The 22,182-nt window shown below is 42.2% G+C and overlaps 1 protein-coding gene across 1 annotated transcript in view; it reads right to left on the bottom strand.

The window, feature by feature from the left end:
- The window catches only part of KCNQ1 (potassium voltage-gated channel subfamily Q member 1), a 1,107,170-nt gene that overhangs the window by 206,241 nt on the left and 878,747 nt on the right, over positions 1–22,182 (bottom strand). Inside the window, exon 12 of the mRNA XM_078682891.1 lies at positions 14,870–14,945. Coding sequence (XP_078539017.1) covers positions 14,870–14,945 — 76 coding nt within the window. The remainder of the gene's footprint in view (positions 1–14,869; positions 14,946–22,182) is intronic.

The following is a 22,182-nucleotide window of genomic DNA, read 5'->3' as shown; positions in this document are numbered from 1 at the left end:
GCTGACATTAGCAGGGTGGGGTGACCTTAAAGCAGTGGCATTTTGTGGAAGGTTGCACGAGGATTTCAATAATCACTGGTAGTGACCTTGCCACTGTTCTGACACCTCATTGCTGTCACTGTGCCCAGTGCGGGATGTGGTTCCTGTCTCCAACTGCTGCTGGGACCGGTTGAGTTTCTGGTTTGGCAATGCTTGTTGAGTTGCAATACTAGCAGTGGCAAAACCAAGCCCTCGCAAGATGGCTGGATGTGCATGAAAATACTGAAGCCATCTGCTGATGGATCTTCAAAAAAAATTAAGAAATTAATTTCAAGATGGCTGTCATGCATGAACACGCATGATTGGCGACCATTTGGAGAAACAAAACAGCAAAAATTAATATTGACAAAGCCAATAGGTCGGAGCCTGATAGGAAAGACAAGACTTATTTCCTTGTTGATTTATGGATGCTAGGATCTACACCTCTGTCCCAGTGCCTTTGGTTATCATTCCAACCTGTAAATACCTGGAGAAAGAAACGGGAAACAGCAGACAAACTGAAGATAAGGATAAACTGATTTTCTAATTCCGCCCCATTCCACTGCACACTTAACTCTGAACCTTCCCAAGGCTCTTCTTTTTCTGAAATATAGCCTAGTCACAGCCTAGGTTTCTACTTCAAAAGCCATCGCAGCATGTACAAGTAGGATGAGCACGTAGAAAAAATAACCTTTTCCAAATGAAGAACATGTAGCACATCTAACAAACTTTGAACCAGGCCTTCATGCGACAGTGGTGGTCACTCATCAATTCAATGTTTGAATGTGTGAACTCCCTCCATTTAGGATACTTCTACAAAAATCTCAGAAAAACGCGGCTGATTCACTGCAGGACAATGCAAAAGGAAATCAAATTAGCCATGTGCTGAATCAAAGTTGAATGTGCTCAGATTGGCTTAGAATTCGGCAGAATTTATATTTCCATTCCTTTGCAACAAAGCTGCTTTGCTTAGCACACCCAAGTACTTCAACCAGGTTTGTATTTGGTTTTTATGAAGCGCATGCTATGATATGCTGGCTGCAGGACGCATCCCGGACACGGCTCTCGTACTATGTCACTGACACTGCGATTTAAGGTCCTTTTGCTCTCTTTGAGATTCATTCTCCACCCCATGAGTTTCTCTTACGTTGTTCAGAAACGGCTGAATTTCTCCGTTCTCGAAATCTTTGAAGTAGTACTTACCAGTAACTATAAGTACTTTGCCCTGAATAAGCCCATGTTTGGGTGAAACGCGTTGGCTGGTCTCATCCCTTGCATACCAATAACATCTGGAAATAAAAGACCAATAACGGCACAAAACTAATGTTGTCTTATTGAATGTATATACTTATCTTGTATTTGTATGTTGCCTCTCATCTAAACTAGCTATATTCCTATCTTTATTCCCCTTACTTATTTTGAATAGTTTAATCAGTGGAAACATAACGATTTGATATGTTTTTTGTTGTATTTCCTTTCAAATCTTAGTTGACGGAGGAGCTTTATTGTTTGTGCTGTTCTGTTTCTTCGGTCAAAGAATAGTGGTTATTCTTTGATTGTATGGCCTTTGATTGTCTATCTTGAATAGAATAATTATGTAAGACAAGATGTCAATAAAACATTTCTTATAGAAGATACTTTAAATCTTAAAAAGCAAATTGATTTCATGGGCAAGAGTGTCGAGCCACATCTTTGAATCGAAAGGTCAAGAGTATCTCTGATTATGATACATCTACCTGAAAACAAAATTTCGGAAAATATTTGCAAAACAATGGTGTAGGAAGCTGGCTCTATATATACTATACCAAAATGAGGTATGGTGTGCACCCCAAAAGGTAGGCAGAGGTAAAAGTAGATAGCACCTTACTCTCTAATTGTGGTAGTGTGGGCGAGCAGTAAGGCTTTATCAAAGGGTAGTTTTAAGCATTTGTTGGACACACTCAGGCAGCAAATGATGTCACACACTCAAAGACTGAACTCAGACCAATTTGTTTGTATAAAAAATATTAATTTAGTTATATTCATTTTCTAGAACCACGCAAGCCTGGCACAGGTAACTGAAAGTGATACTTTTCAAGGCAGGTTGAACAATACAAGCAAGCTGAATGAAAATGACTTTGTTAGAGGTATGTAAATACTTTTGAATACAGTGGAAATTACTGTTTGATTACTTGTGATTCCTTTTCAGATGACTTTATGGATTACTTTACCTACTCAGTGTGATATGCCTAGATATCACACTGGGACATTTTCTAGAGAAAATGTAAGTAAAGCAGTTTTTTTTATATTTGCAGTTTTTCAAGTTCTCATACAAAATCAACTCCGCACAACAATTTTCAAGAAAAGCAGTCAGTGCAATCCTATGGAAGGAAATTGATCAGTTTACAGGTAAGAAGTTATTTGTGGGAGTTGGTATTCTATGATCAGGACCAGTGTTCCCCCAGGATCGAGGATGCACTCTTGAAACACCCTAAGTGGCACTAGGGCAGCCGGGTGCAGAGTGCTGAGGCCCAATGGTTGATAGGGGGCCTCTGGTTGGTGGCAGCTCACGAGCAGGCCACAAGGTTGTGGGAGCAAAGCTCCTGGTGTGAGGCTCAGGGCAAAGGTTATCAGAGTTGTGCAGAGTGGTGCAGACTCGCTGTTTTGGCTGGGGCAAGAGTCCGTTGGTGAGTAAATACGGTGCTCATGGGAGACAAAGTCTTGGGTTTGGAAGGCAGGGCAGGACCTTCAGGTTCTTGAGGCTGCTAGCTGCAGGACACACCAGGATTTCGCTGGTGTAGGTGTGAGGTGGGGACAGTCCGGTAGGGCTGGGGCCAAGACAGTGGGCGTCCTCCTCTTCTTAGTTTCAGCACACCTTCTTCAGTCCTACTTCTAACGCGCCAGGATACTCCTGAGTAATTGAACGCGCTACAAAACCACCAATAATATAACTCCTTCTCTTCTTCTTGTTGATTCTTGTCTGAGGAGGCAAGTATCAGGTTTGCCCCTAATTACTAGATTTAGGGGTGTTACAGGTAAGAAAACATTGGGACCAATGGGTCCCTTCCTTGGGGTGGGTACACCCCCTATTATGCCACCCTCCAGTGGGTGGAGGCATATGCCTCTCTGGTTGGCTGGGTCCCCCCATCTGCAAGATGGCGGGGACTGAGAGTTGTGCTTCCCCACGCCTCCACAACCTGAGGGGTGGGGTTGGCAAAGGTGGGCACACCTCCCTTCCTCACTTGGTTTTCCCATCGATTCTCCCCTCCAAATGTGGGGTCAGAACCAGTAGCTGGAAGCAGCAAAGGCCTGGGGTAGCTCACAAAGGCAGCAAGCCTTTGTAGCTTCCCCTTAGTGGACCCTGCCCATCCTGGGGGAGGAGGCTTGGCACCTCTTCCTAGTATATACATTTTTTCAGACCCCTGAGAGCAGCAGGCTCTCGGGGACCCAGAAACATGTCTAGTAATGATGGCAACTGGCGAGTAGCCACTCGGCCAGGACACTAGAGTTAGGTCATTTTTCAGGGGGCATCTCTAAGATGTCCACTGAGTGCATTTTACATTAAATCTCACACTGGAATCAGTGTGGGTTTAATGTGCTGAGAAGTTTGATACCAAACTTACCAGTTTTCAGTAAAGCCATTATTGTGCTGTGGAGTTCATAAGGACAGCCTCCTATCACCTTATACTCTTAATGGCATTACTGCACTTACAATGTCTAAGAATTGGCTTAAACATTGAAGGGGTACAAAGCTCATGCACCTGTACCCTCACCACTGGTAAAGTACACCAGCCTGAGAGATGGCTTACCTATGCCAGGGCAGTGGTTTGTAGGCATAGCACACAAGGATGTGTGCCATGTCGAATCTTCACTTTGTTCTGCACCAAAACACGCAGCCTGCAATGGCAGTGTGTGTGTGTGTGTAAATGTACAGGGCTTCTATGGGTGGCACAATGCCCTTAGAGGCCTTCCCTGGCCACAGTGCCCTTGGTATCTATGGCACCATTTACAAGGCACTGACTTGTGGCCAAAGACTGCCAATTGGGTTTTGTCTTAATGCAGTTTTACAGGAAGAACATAGGCCATGGGTACCTATTGGCAGGAACCCAAGGCACACTCAGTCAAAGTACATCAACAGTTTGGCAAAAAGTGGGGGCAACCATACAAAAAGATGACACTTTCTTACAAATGGTCAAGATTAATTGTAATTTAAATGGTGACTAATGGAGGATGAGTTGCACTCCAGCAACCTTTATTTTATTCTGTCTTCTCTCCTCTCGCTTCTGAGAGCCAAGAACTTTATACTTATAGCAGGCCCCTTTTGAAATGATAAGAAACTAGCGGCCCGTCCTGACGTTGTCCGGGTATGACCGACATGCCTGCAATTAGAATGCGCCCCAGCAATATGTGCCTCTTGCCGTCCTGCGGTGCACATCGTGCCCGTGCTCTGCAGGCGCCAACGCAGGTGTACCTGCTCTGACGTTCTGGCCTCACAGTCTGCCCCAGCAATATGTGCCTCTTGCCGTCCTGCCGTGCACATCGTGCCCGGGCTCTGCATCCACAACACGGCGTGATCCACTGAGACGCCACACGCCACGTCAATGTCACCCGACGGCGTACTCAGCCGCCGTGATAGAACGCTATTCACACGCTCCAAACGTACGCACACGCCCACCTCAGAGCTGGTGCTACTTCCAACGGACTACTTTGTCCCACAACGTGCTTTGTCCCCTCCAAAGTATATGTTGCACTGGTGTATAGCCTATGCCCATCTGCTCTTCCTCACCTTTCCAATGCTGCATGCGGTGCTCCGGTTGGCGCTGTGGTTCCGGGCTTACCTACCTCAAAGGTTTGGTCTCTCTCTTTATTATATTAGTATGGATTTAATAGGAGTCAACTAAAGGATGCTACTTTGGGCTCCATGGTCCTCCTTAAGTATATACTCTTCAAATGTGTAGTTGAGTACATTTGGATTGGTGCAGTCAGACAAGTTCCAGCCCCCTTAATTACAAATCTGCATGCTTATATCAAGAGTACCTATGGTAGAATTATTCCAGGGGATATCCTCGTTCTCTCAGATACTTTATTTGGTTCCTCTGTGGGTTTTTGTACACCGAGTTTGATCATGCATTTAGGTGTTTTTGTGGGTTACCATTATAGTGAATTCTACCTGGCAACTGTCTATCAGCTTTTTTAAATCTCATTCTTCATTAAGCTTGAGCTGAGCGACAGGGCATACTAGTTTAAATTTGGACAAACTCGCACCCCATCCTTTCTTGAGCAATTAAGAAGGGTAATATGAGGATGTTAGTGTTCTTAACCCCATACAGCTTGTACTGTTCCCATTTCTTTTGATGAAGGAAAAGTTAGGATTAGCAATGCCTGAAATAAACAGAGCAAATCTACGGATAGAATCAATTGTAACTAATATTTTTATTACTTCCTGTCATCTAGACGACCCTACATTGATTCTAACTTCAAGAATTCATTAGAGTAATCGTGTATGTATAACATGATGCATTTCTCCTGATTTAACCCCTAAAATATAATGCCCACCAGTGCAGTATGTTACTATTTCCTCTTTAGTGAGACTTTCTCCCACTGTTTGATTAATTAGCTCAGATCTTTACATCTGAGGCTGCTGAATACTTCCAAGAATTTAGAATAAGCTCAGGCAGCCAAGATCTCTGAAAAGACAACAATATCAAAATATGACTGGAAAACCTCTCTATCACCTGTCTCCACATTTAATGTGGTATCAATGTTGCCATGAATCTCTGAAAACAATGATGCACATTTTGGCAAATGTTCTATTGAAATTGTTTAAAATATAGCAAAAAAAAGTCTGCTGATCCAACAAGATTCCTTGGAAAGCAGGGATTAACTGAACATTTTTCCAAAACAGCTAGTCAGCAGAGAAGAGAAGTAGTAAAAGTCTGTTCAGCATGAAAAATCACTTATCTGAGAGGTTCCAGGGACTATAAAAGAGATATTGGTGCAGCGAAATAAAGATTTACTTAATACTAAATATTTTGCATGTTCATTAAGTAGCACTAAGATTTTGTGATAAAAATCAGATGCTCATGCTTGGGCTAGAGATTAATTTAAGAATAATGTCCCTGTTTATCCTTGGTAGAGTGTTTGATTCTCACTATATGTAGTTCAAAACTATCAATATCAGATTCCCAAATGGTTCTTCAAAAAGAGTGCTCTCACTCAAGCCTATGGGCAAAAAAAACACACAAGTAGCATTTGAGAAATCCATTCAACCCACTTATCATTGGAGACTCTCTACAGCAGATTTCCTATTACACTATTGAACACCCCAGCTCGTCGTAATTAACAAATGACTCTTGGGCTACTAGACCACACAGCATACTAGCTGGACCTGCAAGACCTTTTAGAGAGGAATCTAATGTCCATGCTATATGGTGGCTCAATCCGTACACCTCTACCCCCAGTTACTGCGGTGGTCCTCTCATGCTGGCATCCAGACACACTGCCTGTCTATTGGCATTTAAACATTGCGACCACATTGATATATCCAAGGCGGATGATGTATGGGAAGGAAGTCATGTCAGAACATTTCAAGCATTAAGGGAGAACTATATTAATCTAAATTCTTCAAATTTCTCCAGGTACACCATGGCCTCGAGGCCCATAAAATAGACCCAACCCCTTTTCCTGCATTCAGTTCCTTAGAGGCCAAAGTGACTGTTGACAATCTAGAAAGTAAGTCTTGATAGCATACCGTATGCTAACTATTAATGTACCCAACTAGTTTCAAACACTTTAAATCTGGATGGGAAGGCTATACCGGTCCACTTCAACAAGGCGACTGGAGAGAAGTTGTGATGGCTTTGCATGTACTGGTCACTGCAAGGCTGAGCGTAATCCAGTTTGAATAAATTCATAGGCTTTATTATTCCCCTGAAGGCATCTGGTAGATGGGAAAAGGTATGACCCCTGAATGTCTAACATGTGGTAAAAGTTTAAAAGTGAGCCTAAGCATATTACTTTGTACTGGAAAGGTACACTTCCAACATAAACATTATACTAGACTCACACAGACACATCAGTGAGGTATAGCTTGAGTCCTGTAACACAGTGAGTGCCCATGTAAAAGCATACCTGTCGCAATTAGGCCATATATTGCAACAAAATGGTGATGGAACAGCTGCTTGAACCTCAGCCACTGATGATTGCTCAGACCGCATTTCTGATTATTGTCCCTTCACTATGCCACAGACCTCAAACTATACCTGTCTAGAGTGGCATAGTCGGTTCAAAACAATGGACTTCAATGTGGACCAGAGTACTTAATAGCAGACATACGGCAACCCCAGAAACGTATTTGCTGTCATGTTTCTCCACCTCCCCCCACTCTGGTTGCCACCTAGCTGGTTTTATACTAGCACGATTGATATTTTAATGTCCTTGTTGGTACAAAAATGGAAAACAAATTATCACCAATAGCTGGTATTATTCCCCTTATCAGTATATACTTGAAGATGCAGATGTAAGAAGAAAACAACTTAAAATATGTTCTACAGTTTCCCTAATGGCCCCCAATCAATAATTAAACTACACAAAAAACAGAACAGACAATTTCATAAAAAGGTCTACTTCTGAATCATGTGCCTTTGCAGAATGCTAAAACATGAACAAATGGGCGGTATTATTTCTTAGAGAAAGGCGGAAACCCTAGACCCCAAACTTTAAGTCTATGAAAGAAGCTTGTACCATGGTCGGTCTTTTGGGAGGGTGCTAGAAAGTCAGTGGCATAGCACATCCCCAACGATGTAAAGGAGAAAGTATGATACAGGAAAAGCATACACGTTGACTCTGCTGGGGCATGCACAGGGCGGCAAAAATACTTATAAGTAGCAAGAAAGACAAAACTAGGCAGTAGTTAAAGACCATAAGGCTTCAAGAAATTTCCTGCAGTCTTTGGCATGTCCTGGTTAAACAGTTTGACCTTGGTTTCAGACAGGACATGGGATCGGTAGTGGGTATATCATTAGATCCGATGGATCCAGATTAATTGATTAAACTAATGGGATGCAGAGCGTGAAACCTGGCAAGGCCAGATGTAGAAAAATCAAAAGACCAATAGCTTGTGGCAATGTGGGCATATTCTGGGTCACATGGATATCCAGAAGCAAATATCTGCCACAGCATGTCCATTTATAGTACACATTCGGGGGAGCTTCACGGATGTGTTACCGAGACATTCAGGTATGTTGTAGTATCCGGCGGAGGACCAGATAAAGTTGGTCTGTATTTAGGTGTTTGACTTCTGCACCCAGCCCTCAATAGGTGTTTTTAGACCTATGCGAACAGCACAGGTCGATTCCGCAAGCTTCCGAATGTGTACTATAAAAAGTATTTGTGCCTCTCTGTAAGTGCTCTGGGTATACCCAGTCGTGGCCCCGGGCTCACTGTGCCACTGGAAGCAAGCTATATCTGATTGAAGAGCCCTAACAAGGGTGAAACGGTCCTGGGTTGTTGCATTCCGGTTCAGGAAGGACCGGGCTGGACTAATTCTATGAGGAGCAGGGCCAAGACTGATGTGCATATGGTTGGGTCCAAACTGAGGTGGCATGGTGGGCAAAAAACAATGGATTGAGATGCAGCCGGAGTGAAAGTCAGTGGCTGAGATTAATTCAAGCATTCAATTCATCACCTTATTGTTTTTGCATCTATTTAAAATGCAGCAGGTTTGAAGTGCTTAGTTCAAGCTACAAAAACATCCATTGATTGAAAAATCAAATTTATATCCATCCTAATTTTTAGAGCTGCCTAACTAAGGGGCTGATTTATAGTTTGGCAAGGAGGGACTCCATCGCAAACGTGGGATGTCACATCCATCATATTACAAGTGCCACTGTCTATAATGCACTTTGTTAGACAGTGGATGGGGCACCCACCACGAATGTGACAGAGTACCATGCCTACCAAAGTCTAAAAAAGGTCCTAAGCTATCCAACACTTATTGGTGCAGCTCTAATTGAGCACTTATATTATATTATTATCTTCTTTAAAAATTAGCCAGCATTTACCACCACTTTAGAGAGGAATAAGTATTACTGGATTAACAACAAGATCCTAGGATATGTTTACTATTTAAAGCCGGAGGTCCGTATATTACCAACCACCACACTCCATTATGAAGCTTAAAGACACCAGTTCAAAATACTGCTGCGAAAGTTAAGTAATGGTTGCATCATTTTATGCCAACGACATACTCTGCTTTAGGTTGCATTTAACTTTTTGGACTAATGTTAATTGCGGTCTAATTGGTTTTGCATTTTCTATTAAAGCATGAATATTTGCACGATTAAATGTATTTTGTTCTTTTGCAGTGACATTACCCTGCTCAACTAGTGGTGAGGGACATATTATAGTGGGCTAAGGTAGCATCTATTTACCTGGCTGCCGGGTAAAGAGTGAATTTTTTCTGCTATTTACCTGGCCACTGGTTAGATAGTAGAAATTATTTATTATTTAGCTGGCATCCCTGAAAATAGCAGATAAGCTTCACTATTTACTCAGTCTCTGGCTAAATAGTAGAGATTTGGCACGGTTTGGCTCGCGACCATGCAAATAGCAGAAAACTTCACTATGTACCTGGCTTCTGGCTAAATAGTGTATTTTGCACTGTTCAGTTGGCAGCCATACAAATAGCAGACAAGCTTCACTATTTAACTGATGCTGGCTAATAGTACAAATTGATCGGTGGCCATACAAATAACAGAAAAACTTCAATATTTCCCCAGCCGCTGGTTAAATAGTGGAGATTTTGCACCATTCGGATTGCGGATGTGCGAATAGCAGGAAAACTTTACTATTTACCTGGACACTGGCTAAATAGTAGAGTTTCTGCACTGTTTGGCCAGCAGCTGTGTAAATAAAAATGAAACTTCCCTATTTACCTGCCCACTGTCTAAATACCAGATGATTGGTACCATTTGACCAGCATTAAGCAAACAAAAAAACTTCACTCAGGACCCAGCTGCTGGCAAAACAGCATTAGGCCAGCAGCCATGCAATTAAACTTAAATATTTATGTGGCTGCAGGTTAATAGCAGACATTTTACAATATATGACGAATAGCCTGGCAAGTAGCAAAGCAATTTCAATATTTACCTGGCAGCTTGCTGAATCACAGAGATGATATACTGTATTGTTGGTGGCATTTTAAGTTACTTGAAAAGAAACTTCATTATTTACTTGGTTGCTGGCCAAATACCTAAATAATAGACAGTGTGCACAACTTGGCGAACCAGTAGCGAGGCAAATAGCACAGTATTTTCACTATTTACTGGGCTGATGTCTAAACAGCTTAAACTTTGTTTGATTATGTACTTACAACAGGTAGAACTGCAAACAAGAAGTGAACACAATTGGCATCCATCTCCTCATGAAAATTAGGTCCTGATGTATTATTATTTCACTCACAAAAAAAGTGGTGCAAATTCCGCACATAAATTTTGCGAAAGGAATAGTATTTTGCAAACCAACATATGTACTGTGCAATCAATAAAAAAAATATTGAATCACATGGGTTGCAGAATGACCTGCTTAATTAATATTCATTAGGCAGGTGACACTTTGTGATCCTCTGTGATTGTCTATAATCACAGAGATGGTGGCCTGCAATAGACAGCACACCATCATCTCTATGATTACACTTAAAAATGCAAAAAGCTATTTTTTTTCCAAAGCGCATGTGTTCCTCAATAAATCATTGGAATACTTCTCCACCTGAGGCAGCAAACGTGATTCTCAAAAGGAAAGGGGTCCTCAGGACTCCCTTTCCCTTTGCAAATTAGTTACCACCTCAATTCGGGGGTCGTTAGCTTATCAGTGGTTTGTGACAGCAATTGCAGTAGCAAACTATCAATAATAAATTTCTTTCCAATTTGAAAAGGGGAGGGAGGAACCCCATTTCACGAACCCTCCTAATAGCAATCCGGAAACAACTGCAAAAGTCATTTTACTAGCCAAAAGAATTTTCAACTCATAAAAAGGGTTTAGTACACAATGATAAGCACTTTTGTGGTCACAAACATTGGAATTTTGCCACGAGGCCTTAGTGGTAAAACTGGCTTAGATTCAGGCACCAACTTATAGAATTTTTGAATGTTTCCAAAGTATTTTGACAGGCATGGCACAGAATACAACTCCATTACATCATATGGCAAGACATAGTGACTTGGGAGGCCCTTTGTGGAGCTGTCTTGCGCTCCACATATGCTTCTACTCCTTCATTGTAACCTTCAGAAGAGACTAATTAATAAAGATGACTAGAATCTTTGTAAGACTAGTTAAAGCCATTTACTCTTCTAGAGCTATGTATTCTCTCTTCCTCGCAGAGATATGGGAAGGCACCCGGTCCAGATATAGGATTACAAAAAGGCTGCATGTTATCAGAACATCTTTTCTGCAGCAAATCAGTGCATTATGGAATTAGTAATTCTGGTTCAGTGCAATTAACCAAGTCAGACTAAAACACATGAATACAATGATTTGTTTAAGAAAAAACGAGAAATGGAAATGATGTATCCCAATGACATAGAGCCATCTACAATTTAGGGTGATTTTATCAAAATAGAAACAATTGCATAGGGTTTTCTATGAAGTGACCAGCACAGTATAATAGAGAGGCTTCATTCCAATCTCATGACAAAAGAATGAAAAACTATGGCCTGAATTAGCATTTTTAGGATGGAGTTAACTCCATCAGAATAGCAGAATACAATATCTCTGCAATCCTGAGGGACCTCCGCCTACCACATTTAGAGTTGTCTGCTGACCCTGTAGACAACTGTCCACATTGACAGGTCCTGGACCTCCAGGTAATGATCATACTGGCCCTGTTGTACCTCGTAATAACCCTACTCATTCTGGTCCTCGTACTCAAGTTCCTTATCCTTTATAGAATTCTCTGAGACGGAGACCCTCATGGACCTTCTGATCCTGGTCCCACTGGGCCTAGACTTCCTGGTTCTTTATATGCCCGCTGGTCATTCTGATCTAAGGTCTCCATGTTTTGCTAGACCAGGTCCTTTTTGAATATAGTCTTCCTGGTACCAGCCCTTTCACTTCTGGCCATCTGATCTCTGTGGTTTTGGCCCCAGTCTCTGGTCCTTCTTTCCATTAGTCTCACGGTACTGGTCCTCTTTGGTCTTTTATCTGTGCCTGCTACTCCTGGCCCTGATTGCCCTTGTTCCTCTGTCCTGGTTGGTGCTCCCAGGCCCTCCTTTTCATTATGGTCCTTGGCCTTCTGTTCCTTTTACCCCTGGTGTTTCTGTTCCTTCAGGACCTTGCCCACTGGGTCGAGATCCCCCTGTTCCACATCCTCCTGGATTCTTCTTACCATGGTCCAGGTATCTCTAGTCCTGTTTTTACATTGTCGTGTTTCAGGTCCCCTCTGGCATTGATAGCACTGGTCTTTGTAGATGAGGTCTCCCTGGGCCTGTTTTTGTCCTCGTCCTTGTGGTCTGGTCGACCTTCTGGCCCTTATTCTCCCACTTGTCATCATCCTGCTCCTGCCAGTTGTACTCTTTCGTTCCCAGACCCCTCCCCAGAGGCTTTAGTAAGGGACAGCCTCCAATCCGGTCACACAGATTTGTTTTTGGGCTTAAAGATTTCTTTTGCTGAGCCAGAACTGTCAAGGAACGAAATGAGGGCACAGTGGAGGCAGGACCTTGCCCACTAAAAACATTGCCTAGCATGTTAAAACTCGAAACTACCATTCCCATGATACATTGTGCAGGTGACGAAAATGTCAATGTGGCTGAAGGGACCACTTATGACATGGGATCAATAAGCCTCTGTGTCTGAAACCCAATCTGCTGGGTGTTTATTCACAGGCAGCAGAGTGATCTCCTCCTGTGAATTATCCAAATGCATTACTTTCATTTCTCCTGCTTTTGCTTCCCCATTCCACAGAAGCCGCCTTACTCAATTTACCTACTGCAAGTGTCCTAAAACACTGTGCCCCAAGCACAAATTGCCTACTGTATGTGTCCCTCCCTCTGGGGTCAGATACCATCTATTCATCTGCATTCCTTGTTGGCTGCTGTTTGTCGACTGCTGCTGTGACCAGATTTAAAATGGTAAGCAAGAACGCCCCCCTTAGCAAGAAGCCTAAAGCTAACACAAGGTCTTCCATAATAAGCCCAAAAAGAGCCCAGCCCTCAAAAATTATCAAAAGAAGGATAACAAATAAATGTATTCTCATGAGTGAATAAAACATTTATGTAACATGCTTTAAAATCATACTTATACTTTAGACAGTGAACTACTCCTAGGCTGCAGAGCAAAATATCTGTATGCCATATTCCGAAGCTCCCGAAATAGAAATTTGATTCTTACATCTCATATCTGAATATTAAAATAATGTAAATGTTTTTATTCAAAATAGATTTTACTTTTTTCATCTGTAATTCATGTACTTACCTTTGTACAAGTTATTGTACATTTGTACATGCACTTACATTCAAATGCCTCACGTGTTGCATCCCCATTAAAAGATGGCCACCACCTACCATTGCTTGTTGTCCCTTTTTAGGTCAAGCATTCTAGACCTCTTGTATATACGTTAGTATATACTTTAAGATATACTTATATGTGTATGTACTTTGTGGGCTCTGGAGATCAGCCCTAGGACTTGTCTGCTTCTGCTTCGGGACTTTTTTCTGTTCAACTGCCTCTAATTTAACTGTCTTGTTAGTAAACGACCAGCAGAGGTATGTAAAATACCAGAATTGCTTTCTGCTGAGGGACTTTCTTTTTTTAATTTGTCTGGCAACTACTTCTATTTAACTATCTTGATAGAAAACGACCAGCAGAGGTCAGTAAAATACCAGAATCACTTTTGCATTCTCTAGATTCCAGTCCATAGAAATTGTCTTCCACGAGCACCCGTAGACAATAATATTTTTTTCAAATCTTGTATTTTCAGTGATATGACCACCGAATGCCCTGCTTTTGTATTAGAACCTGAGCTTTGGACTATACCCTTTCCTGCTGAAAGGCAATATTTCTCTACATGTGTTTCAATACCTGGCATGTTAAAGAACAGTAGATGTTTCAGCACCAAGGCTAATGTGATGAACAGCTAAATATATATAAGTTCCCAAAGGTGAGACTGATTGCATTGCAAATGCTTGGTTTTTTTTTTTAATACTGGCCTTCTAAATACAGACCTCCTTCACACTTTGTATCTGACCGTCCGTCAACTTGTACACCATCTCTGCCCTTTAAACTATGGCCAGCTAAACAGCAAGGATTATGTACTTTTTTGGCAGCTGCCAGGTCAGTAGCAAATATTATGTACTATTGGGCTTGCAGCAGGGTAAATAGCCACTTTTGTTATGGTGACTATGATAATCCCTTAGTCAAATCCAAATTTCAGATTTAGGTCACGTTGAAAAATACTTACACCACCACCCAGGGGAGGATTATTCTACTTACCTAGGATACATACCTCCGTAATAAACAAGGTGGCAGGAATTTGTAAACCATAACCATGCCTGCATAGTACTAATGGTACATTCAACTTGACTGGGATACCGATCAAGTTCAATAGCAGAATGTCGCAATAATGTAGTCTCCATTAAGAGCATTGTCTATTAGATGCAAGTTCACAGCCACCCACACAAACATTAAACAAATGTATTAATGACTTGAAAGATCTGACGGCAAAGAGACAAAGCTTCACTTTATCCTCTTCTGTGCTGTCACGGTGGGCATGAGCAGAGGACGGCCGAGTGCCATCTGAAACACGCCCACTCATTAATTCTCCCACACAGTGTCGCAGCAGTTAAGGCACAAACCTGTATTTCACCCAAGAAATACTCACCTGAAATTTCTTTTTTGCCACAAAGTACTGCATCCGACGAATAACTTTAATAGCTGCACGGTGGTGTTCTTTCAGCCTGGTAGACAATGAGAAGAAAATTAGTGCAGTCAGAAAATATACCTTTGGCAGAAATGTGACATATATTGAATTACACAATTGGCAATTCCTTCCAGTGAGTAAGTGAATGAAACAGTCTGGTGAGAGGAAAATGTACTATTCTGCATGCAGGTCTGCACATAGGAATTCACTGGAGCATTTTCCAGGTTTTACGGGGATGTAGAGGTGACATGGTGACTGCACAAGTTTTCTCTTTCACTGGAGCATTTTCCAGGTTTTACGGTGATGTAGAGGTGACATGGTGACTGCACAAGTTTTCTCTTTCACTGGAGCATTTTCCAGGTTTTACGGTGATGTAGAGGTGACATGGTGACTGCACAAGTTTTCTCTTTCACTGGAGCATTTTCCAGGTTTTACGGTGATGTAGAGGTGACATGGTGACTGCACAAGTATTCTATTTGCATTTGTTTTTTTGGGTGAATCTCTATAGCGTGGGCATGGCACAACGGAGTCAGAGTTGCTTTACAAGGCCGCACAATTAGCATTCATGGTTAAAACGATTACCATTAACAAAGACAGGATACATTTCACAAACTTAAAAGGGAGAAATGCTATATTTGAGTTGCAGTAGGGGCTAGAGAGGAACATATATACTGCTTTCATCAAAAACAAGAGTGCATGTTATGGTGTACAAATTACATAATGGAGAAGAGTGGTTCGGAAATTACCCATTAGGGAAACCCCAGTTTAACATCACCCCTCTTACAAATGCGACATCTTTAAAGACGCAAGTCTTGAAAGATTTTAGTTGGAAAGAGTTTGACTTAGGTTATAGAGAGCATATTAATTTCACTTTTGTAAATTTGATCTGTTCTGATGGCGAATGGAGTTTGAAAGTTTTGAGCAATCTATGAGAAGGACAGTTTGAGAGTTTTTTTCTGGAGATTCTGACTTTAAGTAGAAAAGTGTTAAAAGCTGTGCACTTTCTTTTTAGTACTTGAGATGATGAGTGTATTGCAAGGTAGCTAGGAGTTTTCGAGTGTAGGGTTTGTGTATGATGCAGGCCGATTTAAGTGCCTCTCGCATCGATTGAAGTCACTCCAGGGAGACGAAGATTGCCCTGATATAGCTATATTTCCTGGTTCCAGAGACTAATCTAGCTTCAAAGTGGAATGCAGGTTTCAGGGAAGTGAGATGTAGTTTTGGCATAATCATCAGCAGGACATACAGTAGCCTAATCTTAAATGGACTAGTGATAAAATGACTTATTGAAAATCATCATAGTGAAGGTTGGATACCACACAAAAGTCTCATTTGGAATTGTGCTTCTTTAGCCTATGCTTTTATCTGGGTCAGGAAGCTGGGATTCTTGTTAAGGATTGGCATACTTAATGATGGATCGTTGACAGAAGAGGTTGAGAGTGTTCAACCATGATGGGAGTGGTGTGGAGCAGTGGGTGGGACAGAGCCGCGAGATGTCTGTTTTCATGGGTTTTAATTTAAGGTGGTGATGAATCTTCAAGGACTGAATTTATTTACAAGGTCTTTGTGACTGTGAGGAAGGTGGTGTCCTCGAGGAGGGGTACTGTTAAGTACAACTCCCTGTCATTGACATAGAAGTGGTAGGTAATGTTGGTATCTTTTAGAAGTGAACCAAGGCGTTCCATATCTAATTGGGTGGAAGAGAAAACAGAGCTTTGAGGTACACCGCATGCAACAGTAAAGGGATTGAGTGAGTTTTTATGGCTTGACAGTATTTATCACCCTCTCACTTATGAGTAATGCTTATCTTTGTCTTGGGCAGCCAACTTGAACACAATAAACAAAAAAAAACATTTTTCCCTCCACATCCTCTGCCCGTGTTGCCACCCCCATACGCACCCTACTCAGCTCTCCACTGTCATCTGCTTGTCACCAGCCCTTGCTTCTCACACTCTGTTATCATCAGCATTCCCCAGTACCTCACTGGCTCAGTTGTCCTGGTTGCCCCTGACTCGCCCAAGGTATTGCCTCCCACCCTACTGCCGCAATAAACCCAAAAAGTTTTTTACAACACCCTCTGCCGGTGTTCCCACCCACATATCCTCCCCCCCCATGCCGCTTCCCGCCCAGCCAGAAGTAAAAACAAAAACAAAAACACTGATGCGGCTTGCACTGGTCACATTATAGCTTTAAAAAAATATATCCGCCTCACTGCTATACAACGCGGCTAAAAACATTGAGAAAACCAATAGCTCTCTTGGATAATGCTTGTTATCATTGAATCCGAGCTCCATATTTCCTTCTACGTAGATTCAAGTTCTCATTGTTCATCCATTAAAAGGACCCTTCTATCCTCCTCTAGGCTTTAGAGTGTATTCCTCTGGTGGATTGGAACTAAAAACACTAAATCAGAAAGAAAAAACTTTACCCAGAACGAAGCTGGTGGCCAACCTCAAACTACACCTGGGTCTGGGTCTATTGGGACCGTTGACTATCATTGGCCCTTTTGTGTTTCTTGGCACCATTCAACTATAAAACTTTCAAAATTCATAGCCACGGTTCCCCTTATTGAATTTTGTCATGTTGGTGTAATTTCATTTATTCACATTTACACAATTTTTCTAATTTAGGTTAGGGTTTTTATTGTTTTTCATTTTGACTGTATTACTGTTGAGGCACTGCATGAATAATTTACACATTGCCATATGTTAAGCATGTCCTCTGTGTCATAGCTACCAGGGGCTTAAAATAAGGTTAATTTAGTGGCTAAAGGGCTGTGATTACTTATTGAGGTCTCAAATAATAATCCAAAACCCTATGCTAAAAATGTAATTTTCGTCCACCTTTGAGTATTTTTAACTGGATTCCGCTGTACACTTATCAAAAATTATCCCCACACACCACTTTACATAGGCCACCATTGATCGCTCCGTGGCTTTTGATTTTCCATCTCAGGAGCTCCCCTGTTTTCCAGAGTTGGTGTCCACATTGGTGGATCCATCTACCAATGTGAGGAGGGGCTCTATGATGAAGCATTGCAACTCTGAGTGAATGAGTATTTTGCCCATTAAGAAAACACCCCTATGGAGAACAGCACTGTTTCCTTTGCCCTTTGGTTTTCCTATACCCTAGGTACCTTTTTGTACATATATCTATGCACCCAGCCAAATCAATTCTTCCTGATACTTTGACATGTTAATCAGATATTCGCCCAAATAAAATATTTAATTAAAGTTCATTCTACAGCATTTAGAGTCTCTTATTAATACCTTCCAGTTACCCCAAATCTTTTTAACTATGGATCCAAGATCTTTGCACAAACAAAATAGTGCTTCTGGGTGCATGATGAAACACATGTTTTGCCAACACTCAAAGAATGTGATGGTCTTTCTGATTTATAATTTATTGTGCTTCTTGATACAGCATCATGAAAGCCAATAAATATCAAATTTCAGCTTTCTAGGTTCCAACACGTGTAATCCTTTCTAAACAGATAAGGGACACACTTATCTTAGGAGTGACAAACTAACTAGCGTCCTGTGTTTCGCTTATACATCTGAAAAGCTCTACTAATAATTCATTAAACACTGTCAAGTATAAAAGATACTCCCAATTCCTTTCTCCACGTTTGCATATGGGGCATTGAAATTCAGTTAGCAGAAAAAGATGTTATGTTCAGTGAGGACTCCAATACAGCTGACACACACAGAAATACTGATCAAATCTCAGATTGGCATAAATCCCCTATCTATGCATGAATAAACTCAAAGTATGTCACTCCCTGCAAAAAATACCCTGATGGGTACCTCCATTTGATATATTCAAAATAACTTCAAGATATGGTAATTGTCCACTGAGTAGGTCTTTTGTACATTTTAAATATAAAGTCCCAGATGAAGCAGAGATAATCAATAACTTTATTTTCGTAGTGTTTATACCTAAATGTACCCAAACATTGTGCAGCTGTAAGTATTTACAAATGTACTTCTCTGCTCAGGAACCCAAACTCCTTCAAATTTCCCTCCAAAAATATTTGAGCATTGCTATTTGCCACGGACTTCCCATGTGAAGGTACATTTTACCAAGCATTCTGTAGTGCCACTGGAGTATTTCCCAACCATTTTTACACAAATCTACCTAAACCTTGAATGTTAAAATCTTGGCCATGGACGTTTATAATTGTCTGTCAAGCATTGCTACAAAGCTGTATTAGAGGCAATTGCCAAACCAAGTTCAGGTAATCCTTGCAAGCAAGATTTGGTAGCACCATAGTAATAACCTTTAGAGCCCAAACTTAGGGGCTCATTAGGATCGCGGTTTTCCCGCATCCTCCGGGCCGGCGGAAGCCACCGCCGGCCCGGAGGATGCGGGAAAACGCTGGGGAGGCACAAAAGACCCACCGCCAAATTAGGATGGCGGTGGGTCTCAAAATCGGTCCGCAGCTTTTCCGCCGCGGTCGCCTTCCGACCGCAGCGGAAAAGCTCTAACATGGCTGGCGGTGTCTATCAGACACCGCCAGCCATATTAGGATGGCGGAAAACAGATGCCTTTCCGCGGCGGATTCTCCGCCGTGGAAAGGCATACGGTGATTTCTTTGGGGGCCCGTTGCGGGCACCAAGGGTGATTGGGGGGGTGGCGGGTGCACATGGGTGGTACCTATGGTACCCCCCTGCATTTGCGTGCACGAAGCGGCAGGCACCGTGCGGTGCCTGCCGCTTTGTGCATGCAAATACTAAGCATGCATATTTAACCTTGCGGCGGGTGCTGCTTGAAGCAGCACCCGCCGCAATGTTAAATATTGAGGATGTGACCGCTAGGCTGGCGGTCACATCCTAATTGCACTGGAGGGACCGCCGCTGCCCCTGCGGACGGTCCCTCCTCCTCTAGGGTGGCGGACGGACGCAGGTCCGTCCGCCATCCTAATGAGCCCCTTAATTTTTAGAGAGCGATACAGTTTCTTACTGCTCAACATAGTGGTCTCACAAGTCCATATCAATTTCAGAATCAAATGATAAAGTTCTTAAATGAACATCTAACAAGAAACTAGGACTTGACTAAAATATAATAAAGAGTGATAGAATAACAATTTTAACTAAATGAATGTATCCCACTAATGGGAAATTTCCCCCACGGTCCCGTTCTTTTCCTGGCTTTAAACTACTTCTTCAGATAAAAGTGGTTTATTTTCCAAAATGTACAATTTTAAGATATCAACTGAGACCGGAGTACCTAAATGTTTAACTAAGTGGTTTTTGAGGTTGTCATTGAAGGTCGCTGTTACTGAACTGCTCCCCTCAATACTATGTTTCACCTCAATTTTGGTAGTACATAGCCACTAACCAAAGACATACATATTCCCAAATTCTGATAAAGAAGGGAATTTTGTTTTTACAGCTAATCTCAATCTGAGAGCATTTTTATGTCAATTGACACATACAACAAGAGGATCAACAACATGAATATGTTGTACTGCAGGAGAAAATTAAGCGGTTACTGAAAATGCATATTCTACAAACAACACTTTTGAGGCTCCAGATGCCTTCTGGAAATACTTAAGCTTCTGGAAACATCAGCACCAGAAACCCACAGAAAAGGGCCTAGTTTGAGTGTCAATCAATCAAGTCAAATCAAGTAGTACTTGTAAAGCTTGACTAATCACCCCAGGGGGTATTCAGGTGCGGTGCTGCTGCTCTGAGTCGAAGAGCCAAGTCTTGAGTCCCTTTCTGAAGTAGGTGAGCGAGGGTGTGGTGCAGAGATGGAGGGGAAGGTGTTACATTCTTTGGCGGCACCGTGGGAGAAGAAGCATCCTCTGATCGGCAGTGGCAGATGCATGTTATCTGTGCGAGGGCGAGGTGTGGGGAGCGAAGGTTTCTAGTTGGTTGTTTGAAGGTCAGGCAGTGATTCAGTGATTCATGTAGGCTGGTCCTTGGTTGTGGAGGGCTTTGTAGGCGTGGGTCACCAGCTTAAAGTGGCATCTTTTCTGAACGGGGGATCCAGTGGAGATTCTTTAGGTGATGGGTGATGTGGGTCTTCGGCAGGTTGGGATTAGTATGGCTACTGAGTTCTGAACCGTCTGGAGCATTTTCATGAGTTTTGTGGTGGTTCCTTTATAGATTATGTTGCCGTAGTCACGTCGGCTGATAATGAGGTCTTGTGTCACTGTTTTCCTTGTGCTACCGGACAGAGCATATTGGCTGAACTACAGGGCAAAAGACAGCAAAGGTCAGTTCCAGGGTGTAGTATTGCAACTGGTTTTATGAGACTTCCAGAGAAAGGTGCAGCCAACTGGGGTTTCCAAATCCTCTGACTACAGACTCAGGTAACCCGTGGATCTATTATTTTTCATAATCTGCCATAGCATCATTCCAGCTGGTAGGAGTTCATATTTACACGTCACAAAATCTTCTTTAATTCACTGAGTGGGCAGTTAATGAATCTTTTGGGCTTTAAAATACTTAGAAATAACGATTTCTGATGAATTACAAATTATGGGTTTACTAACAGATTAATTGAAATGGGGATACACATCTATGACTAAAAAGACCTCTTAAGACTAGAACAATGAGGGTCAATGATAGCTGGTTTAGTCGCATGGACTTGGCTCCTGCATATACCATCAGCAGACAATTAAATTGTCACTCTCTACACACTGGAAATAGGGAAATTGTTTCAAAAAAGGCCCCATGCATGCTTTGTTGATCCATGCTCCATAGACGTCAGCACTCCAGGGACAGTCTTATACAAAGGCATCCTTGGTTAGTGGGTAGTGCTCACTTGGTGCCTCCTGTCCCCAAACAGAGCCCGTAAAGCAACTTTAGAGATTTGTTTCTAATAAGGGCATGAATAGGTTTTGGATGCCAATGCATCCCTGCAGTGTGATTCTGAACGGTGCAGGAGACCCCAGTGGCTTAGAGGGGACGAGCAAGCCTCTTGATAACCTTGACACAATAACCACACCTTAATATTGTTCTCTGCTTACTTATTATCCTGTTTGTCAGCTGCCCAGACAGAAGTGAATGGGTGAAAGTCCAGGGAAGACCTTGCAACCTATTTGTTCATGGGGATGGAGGGCTGATAGCAACAACGCGCCGACAATCACACTCACACCGCCAAACATCTCCTGTGCCACAAGGCAGACTACAATATTTGTGGTTCCAGGAGAAGGCCGGCATGGATTGAAGACTTTGGTAAAGTAGATAGTGTGACAACAGATAGGTAATTTCTAATGCCATAAAGTGACAGAACTAAATAATTAAAAGGTGTGTTGTGGGTGC

The sequence above is a fragment of the Lissotriton helveticus genome, chromosome 3_1, assembly GCF_964261635.1.
Source record: "Lissotriton helveticus chromosome 3_1, aLisHel1.1, whole genome shotgun sequence".
In the NCBI taxonomy this organism is placed as follows: Eukaryota; Metazoa; Chordata; class Amphibia; order Caudata; family Salamandridae; genus Lissotriton; species Lissotriton helveticus.
This window is presented reverse-complemented; position numbering and strand designations above follow the sequence as displayed.